The 10,161-nt window shown below is 48.8% G+C and overlaps 1 protein-coding gene across 1 annotated transcript in view; it reads right to left on the bottom strand.

Moving 5' to 3' along the window:
- Positions 1-1,229: 1,229 nt before the first annotated feature.
- Positions 1,230-10,161, bottom strand: part of LOC139052473 (uncharacterized) — a 95,191-nt gene continuing 86,259 nt past the window's right edge. Inside the window, exons 13-14 of the mRNA XM_070529591.1 lie at positions 2,092-2,147; positions 1,230-1,269 (exon numbers count right to left, since the gene is read on the bottom strand). Of these exons, the coding sequence (XP_070385692.1) occupies positions 1,230-1,269; positions 2,092-2,147 (96 nt within the window). The remainder of the gene's footprint in view (positions 1,270-2,091; positions 2,148-10,161) is intronic.

Raw genomic sequence — 10,161 nt, 5'->3', positions numbered from 1 at the left:
TATCCACAATTTGGGACAATTGAAGAAACAGCTCAAGGGAACCAGATTCGTGTCGAACGATGACGTGAAGATTCAGTTACAGAATTTTTGAAGCAGCGACCCAACGAGCTTTATGATACGGGAATCACCCGAATCGTTAGTCAGTGGGAAAAATGTCTCAAAGTTCATGGAGACTACTTTTAAAAAGTGCCCCATTTGTCATACATTCGCATTGGTGCACTTTCATTTGACTCGCCCTCATATATTTTCCAGAACTACTGCTTTTTATGTGTGCTCTCTGTTGTGACTATAATTTCGGTGTAATTACTCACAATACACAACCGCTGACAGCTTCTCCCGCACAGTATGTACGAAATGTAAACAAGATTCTTGAATGACAAAGTTTCATTAAAATATTTGTCCTCAACTTCTTCATTTCATGGTCTTTACATTCTTCACATCAGCGGCATACACTGCTTTGCTGGTTTCGAACTGATATAGTTCTAAAGTTCGTGTGATATTTTCCTTACGTATTAAAAAGACAAAAAAGAAGCATTGATATCAATTTTTTTCGGGCACAACTTTTGGGACATACGAGCATATTTTTTGATGAAAAATACACATTTCACTTGTCTTGGTAGTGCGTAGCGTTCTAAAATTAGTTTGCAGCATCTTTGGCAACTGCAGTGCAGTTATTATTATTATTATTCATGTATTTGTTCCCTCGACAAATTCCATCATGAGGAGGAGGCCAAACATCGTAGTTAGGCCCGAGCTAAAGCTTCCGGAAGTGCTTCCGACGATTATCCTAGCCCGTTGATTTCGCATTATTCAAAAAAAGAAAAAGAAAAAAGAAACATCGCTACCTTTTCGGAAGCCTCCCAAAAGCCCGGAATCAATCACCGCTGCGTTTGTCTCGTCGCGACTTAACGTTCTTAGGATGCCAAGTAATTAACTGCCAACGAGCGGCCACTCTTTATTACGAATATTCATAACGCCGGCGGGACACGCTTTGTGGCGAATTTCAATGCGCAAGAATAGCTATTAGTTTTATTTTTGCTTCGTGACGTCATCACTACGTCACTGCCGGAAGTTTGAAAAGTTTAAAGTCACTACGCCACGTGGTGTCATTCCCGCGAACTAAAAAGCTGATGTCTAGAAAAACCAGATACGACCGGGAGGAGGAGGAGGAATAAACTTTATTAATTGAAATGAGCCGACGGTAAAATCGTCCGAGGTGGGCGGCGTCCCTAGTCCAGGATGCCGTGGGCCTGAGCTGACAGCTTGGCCCTGCTTACCAGGCGATGTTGGTCTTCAGGGGTCGAGCTTGTCAGCTGTGCCTCCCACTGCTCGACGGTTGGTCCGGTGATGGGCGGTGTCGATGGGTTTTTTTGACATTCCCATACCATGTGGTAGAGGGTATTGGGCGTGGAGCAGAAAGCGCATTTGTGAGTATAGCTCGTGGGATACATGGCGTGTAGCAGGGTGCCGTCCGGGAATGTGCCGGTCTGTAGTCTTCGGAAGATCACCGCCTCTTCTCTTGTCAGGTGGGGATGCGGGGGTGGATAGATACTTCTACCCAGTCTGTAGTGGCTCAGGATATCGGCGTATCTTTTCGGGATGCTATCTTGTTGGTCTACCGGTGCTCGTGAACCTGGTGGGACAGCCCGGAGAATGTGATCTCGGGCAGCGGCATTAGCTGCTACATTACCCGCCAGGGACTCGTGTCCGGGGGCCCAAACAATGTGCACTTCTGGAAAATTGTCTCGTTTTTCGAGGATGCTGAGGGCTTGTTTAGAAATGCGGCCCTTTTGATAATTTCTACATGCTGTTTGTGAGTCGGTGATAATTGTGATTAGATCTTCCTCTTGCTGTCCCGTAGTGGCCGCAAGGGCTATCGCCGTTTCTTCCGCGCAGTCGATGTCTGGGGTGCGTACCGAGGCCGCTGCTACCTCTTGTCCTTGGCCGTTACTCACGCTGATAGCGTGGGCCGCTCTGTTCTTGTACTTTGCCGCGTCGGTGTATCAGACTTCTCCTTGTTTTGGTCCTTCGTAGGCCTTACGTAGAGCTTTCACTCTCGCTCGCCTCCTTTCTCTGTGGTATTCAGGGTGCATGTTTCTCGGGATGTTGGCCACCGTGATCTTCTCCCTCAGGGGTAGAGGAACCCGCTGTTATGAAGAAAATACATAAGAAATATGAAAATATTACAATGATGAATGGAATTAATGAAGCAGCACGTGGTAGCAAAAATACAATTATTCGGAACTGAGTTTGAACAGCGTGAATAAAACAACGACGCGAGGAAACAAAATACCACGTATATATAAACATTTAATTAATTTATACTTAACTAAGGCACTCGAACCCATGACCTTCGGTGGAAGTCGAACCCGGGACCTTTGCTGTTAATTAGGGCGGAATTAATTGAGGTACAGTAATCAGAAGTAACGACGCAATGGAACGAAAATGTCAAGTAAAATAATGAACGTCTCGTGAGCCCGCAGGCTTTCGCCTTCATCCTCTTCAGCGTATACGGTAAAGTCACTGTCACGTTTTTGTTAGTGGAGTTTCAAGTTTTGCTAAATTTTCAAAATTTGGTTAAAAAAACAAGGGAAAACGGTTCTTTTTGTCCCACTCCAAATTTCCGGAAATTTTACCATCCCTAGTACCGACTGATCCAAAAACTAAAAGTATTTTGATTTGTTTGGTTAAAAATATTTCTGTTCAATTCTCAGTAGAGTTGCGTTTGTGAAACAGTATCACATGTGACTTAAGGCACGTTTATAGTCCGACGTTATCGGCGCGCGGGCGAGCGTCGTTCGCGGTCAGTCACGCTGCGTCGGTTGCGCTGCCCCAGCCGAGATGCCATGCTTTCTATACTTCAACGCGCGCGCCCTCGGCTACTATCTTCGGAGCATGCGCACAACGTTCGCCAAGTCGCGCGCCGTCCGCAAAAGCCTTCTGCGGAGTTGTGTTGGCGCCTTTTTCTTCGCGCGCAATGCATTGTGGTGCGAGAGTTACGCCGACTCCAACGCGCGAATGGCTCAGGAGCCATTCCAGCGCCGGGCGCGTCGGAAGCCGCCGGTTACGTTGGCTGCGCCGGTGCGCCCGACTATAGACCAGAACACGCTAGTCTCGCACCCAGACTAACCGAACGCATACTCTCGCACCCGGGTTGCCCGGTCGACCGGCGCTATTTTGTACTGGGCTGCCAAAGTGTGTTCGTCGGCGACCAGTAGACATGGCAAGCGCCAGCTCTAGGGCTCCAAAGTGCGGAAATGTGCCCGTTCACACGGATCCAAAGTAGAAGAAGTCATCTGGGCATCATTGCGTCGTGTTTGGATGCCAAAACAACCAGCGGAAAAGGAGCAGGTTGCTTAGCGCTGTTTGCGAAGAGCACAACACACGTAGGGGGAATCGTGCCGGTGCGGTGTTTTCAGCCTGCGCAGATTTCCATCCGCAACGAAGAATGCCAAGCTGCGCCTCCGGTGGATAGCTGCAGTGAATAGGAAGAACTACCAACCCAGTGAAAATGCATGAGTGAGTATTCGATCTGTGTATATTTTGGTGCCACGTTCAACTTTGCGCCCTACAAACGTAATACGCAGGTTTGCTCCGAGCACTTTCTGGGCAACAAGCCTGCAGAGCAGAATCCCGCGCCGGTGCTTCGCCTTGGCTATAACAAAAAGGCAAGCCTTTTCGTGTTTTCATTCAGGCAGAGCTCCCGCCGGTTAAGCGGAACAGTTGAGTTTGCGGTTAGCGATACTTGCAGCTGGTGCACGGAATGACCATTAAGCGTGAACGACAAGTTGTAGGCCTTGCTGGTGAGCGTTATTGCTAATGAAAGTAAACCGAAGTCTGCTCGTCACGTAGCATGCGTCCACAAAAACGTAAACGATGACTACTCGTCGCCGAAGGTGTTCTTGCAGTGCACCTACCTTTACGAGCTGGTGTTGCAGGTGTCATTCGTAACGAATTCATTTGAGCCTCCTGAGCTCTAAACTGCGTGCGGGCTGTTATGGGGGGCAAAGCGCAAAATATTTCCGTTCGTATGGCGAGGAAAATAAGGTGCTTAATTATTCTTGTATTTTGTAACAAAATTTTGATCGTTCTCACTAGTTTTTTTTACTGTTTTCTTTTCTAAGGGAGCGCCAACAATCCGATGGCCTCGCACAAGCGAAACAGGTCTGGTACCAGGTAGCTGCAGTTGGTGGGGCTAATTTCTTGGAATGCAGGTGCGGTTGTTGTCTTGTACCAAAGGGTCCTGATGATGCAGCTTTAAGTAGGGATGGTAATTTTACGTGCCCTGTCATGGTTTGTGCGACTGTACAACACCTGCATCTGTCATGCTCGCCCTGTTATACGGGCTTTGACTGCACATGTAGTTGAACATTATAACTACTGTAGTACCTCATTTTCCAATGAGTGCAGGTTTAGCATCATATGCTGCTTGTTCGAGTGCTGTAGGCTTTTGTTCTGAATGTTGTACTCTTAAGTGGTTGCACGATACAATTGGCCTGGTGTATTTTCTATTTCATTTTGAGAGGACTTTATATCTTCGCAAAAGTGATGGCATGGGAAAGAACTACAGCCCTTCTTACTATAACATCTATTTTGTTTTCAGTGTGCAGGTGGTGAAGGGCAGGCGTCTGCTAACCAGGCAGTCAAACGAACTCGCCAGTTGGTTGCCAAGCGCGGCCAACCCAGTAGAGACCATTACAAACAAGACCAAACTGAAAGTGCAGATGACAGTGTTCTGCGTGCTTTAATAATATATAGCACCAACACAGTGCTGTAAATTCCTTCACAGGTTACGTGCCAAAAAGCTCACAGGTGTTCTAGCATATAGCGCGGGGTTTGTACAAACGTAATAGCGTACCTACCCGATGTATTCGCTTCTGCAGTCTGCACAGCACTCAGTGTGTCCATTGTGGACTTGCACGAGGTCTTGAAGTTTGATTGAATCCAGACAGCGAAAATGACAGGTTAGAAAAAACGTGAAACACGCCTTCCGCCTAGCTAAAAAGCCCAAGTTTCGCTTTCGCGCCGGGTCGCATCTCCCGGCGTGGCAGCCCAGGCCTGCTACTTCGCGGCGCTTGGGATAGATGGCGCGACCGGCGCTCATCAATATGGCGGCGCCCTTTGAATTCACGGTGTTCTGGTGTATATACCGTTTCATCGGGCGAGGAGGATAGGGCGCGCGGAGAGCCTTTCCTCCTCTCTGGCTTGGGCGATCCGGCGCGGCGCTGCTTGAAAGTATTGATGTCGCATGCTGCGGAACGATTTTGAGATGTTTTAGATGATACTTTGGGAAATTTACGCCATGTCCGTTTATATAAGGTCGTCAGGGAAGCCTTTCGGTGCATCGGTAACTACAGTAGGCGGAAATATCTTTTGGGGGCGCAAAAATGTGACGCGTTTTAGCAGCCGCTGTGTACCCATATTATCAGTCGCGGTGTGTGTATGTGTTGTGAACTATTTTGGTTTTATCAGTTTTAATTCAACAAAGAAAACTGGTGTATCTGTATTAGCAGCATGAAATGGTAAATCTGCTCAATATCTGATCGCTTGACGTAAGGAGTAAAACATAAAGCATAAGAGCGCATGCTCGTGCACGGCCAACCTAAGGATACCACGAAACATCTAAGCGGCAGGCGCAATCAAATATTTGTGATGCACCGGCATCGTTCTCGCGCATTTCAAGTCTAGTAGGCTTCAAGTTACCATATGTCTATGGTAGCCTTCCTGCATGAGGCCGATGGCGCTGCTCAACACAGCGATCACTGCGGTTGGTGAACCAGCACGGTACATATGTAAGCTGTGCGCTTTGGCATTGCATTTTTTGCCTGCATTCAGCCATAATATATGAGGGATCGCATAAAAAGAATGCGATGCCTATTTTTGAGGACAAAATTTCCGTAATACGTGTGTGTGCGTCGTAGAGAACGGAACGAACACAACCGAAAAAGAAATTCGGTTATCATCCTCCTTCTCGAAAAAGCAAGAGAAAACGGGCTAACGCCGCAATAGGGCCTCGCATGATCATGCCGCAGAACGTTTATATATATATAACCGCTGATGCCATATGCTTGGACCATGCGGTGTATATAGAACAAAGATATATATAATCCAGCACCTACCACTGCTTAGAACGCTCGCGCAGTTTGTAAACAGTCCCTTTGCTGGACAAGCGTAATTCAGACTGTAAGGTATGCTGCTATCACTTGCCAAAACTATTTTATTCAGGGGCGGAAACCTCATCCATCGAATACAGTAGTCACGCAATGTAACCTGCAGCGAACAGTTTGAACGCTTGTCAAAGTAAAACATCACAGCTCCTATCATAGCAGAACGGTACCCACACTCACGCTGTTACGATCGTCGCGTATGTTTCCTGGCTCCTAAATCGCAGCTCAGAAATAGAGGATAATACTGCAATAAGGTCACATTAGTGATTGGAACATTCAGAAATACACAAGTGATCTCCGAGGCTGATTGTAGGCACGAATATGCCTGTGCGCACACATCGCGCTGCATACTCCGTCCACCTCAACGCCAGCAGAAATTCCGACCATGACGCCTTAAACCACTTCAGCACGTCTTACAGAACCGTTTTCCACGTGAAACACGCACCTCATGCTAAACAGACCGCACGACCACGAAAACAAACGCCAGAAACTGCCGCCGAGCGTATACCTGCCATGCGAAAGACCGCTTTCATCCAAGCCAGTATGGCACTGCTCATAGGCGGCGCCACTGCGTTCACAATATGGCGGCGCCTACGAAAAAACGGTACCGCACGACCGCGAAAACAAACGCCAGAACCAACCGCCGAGCGTATACCTGCCATGCAAAAGACCGCTTTCATCCAAGCCAGTATGACACTGCTCATAGGCGACGCGACTGCGTTCAGAATATGGCGGCGCCTACGAAAAAAACGGTCTATAGACCGTTTTTTTCGTAGGCGCCGCCATATTCTGAACGCAGTCGCGTCGCCTATGAGCAGTGTCATACTGGCTTGGATGAAAGCGGTCTTTTGCATGGCAGGTATACGCTCGGCGGTTGGTTCTGGCGTTTGTTTTCGCGGTCGTGCGGTCTGTTTAGTATGACGTCCGTCTCCTACGTGGTAAACGGTTCTGTGAGACGTGCTGAAGTGGTTTGAGGCGTCATGGCCGGAATTTCTGCTGGCGTTGAGGTGAACGGAACACGCAGTGCGATGTGTGCGCGCATATTTGAGCCTACAATCAGCCTCGGATATCAATTGTGTATTTCTGAATGTTACAATCACTTATGTGACCTTATTGCAGTATTATCCTCTATTTCTAAGCTGTGGTTTAGAAGCCATGAAACATACGCGACGATCGTAATAGCGTGGGTACCGTTCTGCTACGATAGGAGCGGTGCTTTATACTTTGACAAGCGTTCAAACTGTTCGCTGCAGGTTACATTGCATGACTACTTGGTTGGATGGATGAGGTTTCCACCCATGAATAAAATAGTTTTGGCTAGTAATAGCAGCATACCTTACAGTCTGAATTAAGCTTGTCCACCAAAGTGACCGTTACGAACTGCGCGAGCATCCTAAGCAGCAGTAGTAGGCGCTGGATTACGGATATCGTTGTTCTATATAGCACTTGATCCAAGCATATGGCATCAGCGCTTATATATTTATAAACGTTGTGCGGGGTTAGCCCGTTTTCTCTTGCTTTTTAGAGAAATAGAATGACAATCGAATTTTTTTCGGTTGTGTTCGTTCAGTCCTCTACGACGCACTCACACGTATTACGGAAATTTCGCGCTTAAATATAGCCATCGAATGATTTTTATGCGAACCCTCTCATATATTATGGCTGTATACAGGCCAAAAAGGCAATGCCGAAGCAGACAGCTTATATATGTATCGTGCTGGCTCACCAACCGCAGTGATCGCTGTGTTAAGCAGCGCCATGGGCCTCGTGCAGCAAGGCTAGTGTAGACACATGGTAATTTCAAGCATACTAGACTTGAAATGCGTGGGAACGATGCCAGGGCATCACAAATATTTGATAGCGCCTGCCGCTCAGATCTTTCGTGGTTGCCTTAGGTTGGCCGTGCACGAACATGCACTCTTATGTTTTACTCCCTACGCCAATCGATCAGACAGTGAGCTGATTTACCATTTAATGCTCGTTATACAGAGACGCCGGTTTTCTTTGTTGAATTAAAATCGATATAAGCAATATAGTAAACAACACATACACGCACCGTGACTGATAATGCGCGTACACCGCGGCTGATTATGCGCTGTTACGACATTCCACTGCTGGCACCACTGTTACGACTTTGAAGTGGTCCCGTAGCGCTCGTCACCCGTTTTGTGACGGGGCGTTGGTAGCGAAGACTCTGAGTCAGGCGTTGGTGAGAATAACAAAAGGGACTTTATACACTATATACAGGTCATTATACAGGACAGGATCGGATCGGCACTGGGGCCGAGAGCTCACAGCAAACGCGACTGTTCCCGCATGGCGACGTCCGGCGAGACTGCAACGCGTGACACATCTCACTCCACTCGAGAGCGGCACTGGGCTCCTGGTGGTTCGGTGGATCCGGTTTTCCAGGCGGCGGCATCGGGACTTATAAAGCCCCGAGAAACGATTGTTGCTCAAACGGCCCAATACAAAGCCAGCACTCGACGGTCGTCCGAGAGGTCAAACCAGCGACCGCGCTGGCCACCCGCTCCCAAGTTGCCGTGCGCGGTGACCTCCAGGGAAAAGGAAATACGGCACCGGGCTCTCTAGCACTTTGTTGCTCGTTTGGACATGTCGCTTGCCGATGCTTCTCCGGGGACGCCGCTGCCTGACGGCTCAGCGTCTCGTCAAGGGAGAATTAGGGCGCTGTGCCTTTCGGGGCAGCCCCGGGTTTGTCCAAAGGGCGTTCGCAGGATAAATTCTGCATCTTGTAGATTCGGATTCCGGGCTGGTGGTAATGGCACAACAGCGCGTCACATTTTTGCGCCCCCAAGAGATATTTCTGCCTACAGTAGTTACTGATGCACCGAAAGGCTTCCCTGACGACCTTATATGAACGAACATGGCGTAAATTTCACAAAGTAAGATCTAAAACATCTCGAAATCGTTCCGCAGCACGCGACAGCAATACTTTCAAGCAGCGCCGCGCCGGATCGCCCAAGCCAGAGAGGACGAAAGGCTCTCCGCGCGCCCTATCCTCCTCGTCCGATGAAACGGTCTATAGAGGGGTCGTTTTCGCCGACGTGACGCAGCGTGCGCGCGCGGGGGCGTTACGTCGGACTATAAACGGCCCTTTAATGAGCGCTTGCTATTTTAACATTATCTTTTGGAGCTGTTTTTCTTTTGAGATGTGAAAGTACTGCTTATCACATATTGTCGCAACCTATTAGGAGACGGGGAAGCCGGCGTAGAGGACGTGTAAAAGCACTTTTATGAGAGCAGTCGACGCGACGTCGTTGTCGTCTCTGTTTTTCCACTCGCGCGCCATTTCAGCGTCGTTCTCATCGCCTGGCACATACCCGCGGCGACCATATAGGATGCTGCATTTGCCCCCCCTTTGAGAAAAAAAGGCATCGTCCCGATGCACTAACCGCCGAAGGCTGTGCACAGACGGTGCAAAGTGGAGGTCACGAGGAAGTGTAGGGCTTCATACGAAGCACGTGCACAACCTCGGGCAGATGCCGCCGGCGTTTGGAGCAGTTATGGCTGTCGGGGACAACTTCATAATTCACATCGCTGATGCGGCGCAGAACTGTGTGCGGGCCGAAGTATCTTCGCAGGAGCTTCTCAGACAACCCCCGACGACGAATCGGAGTCCAGATCCACACCTGGTCACCGACGTTGTATGTGACGGGTCTGTGCCGAAGATAGTAGTGTCGGGCATCGTATTCCTGTCGTTCTTGGATTCGCAAACGCGCAAGCTGCCTGGCTTCCTCTGCGCGTTGCGTAAACTCGTCGGCACCAGTCTCGTCGTCACCGCACTCGTGTGGCAGCATTGCGTCCAACATTGTTGTCACTTCGCGTCCGTAAACGAGGTTGAAAGGTGTCACGCGTGTTGTCTCTTGGCGAGCCGTGTTATACGCAAATGTAACGTATGGTAAAATCTCGTCCCAGTTCTTGTGGTCGACGTCGATGTACATACTCATCATGTCTGCCAGTGTCTTATTCAGAC

This window comes from Dermacentor albipictus, unplaced genomic scaffold (genome assembly GCF_038994185.2).
Source record: "Dermacentor albipictus isolate Rhodes 1998 colony unplaced genomic scaffold, USDA_Dalb.pri_finalv2 scaffold_24, whole genome shotgun sequence".
In the NCBI taxonomy this organism is placed as follows: Eukaryota; Metazoa; Arthropoda; class Arachnida; order Ixodida; family Ixodidae; genus Dermacentor; species Dermacentor albipictus.
This window is presented reverse-complemented; position numbering and strand designations above follow the sequence as displayed.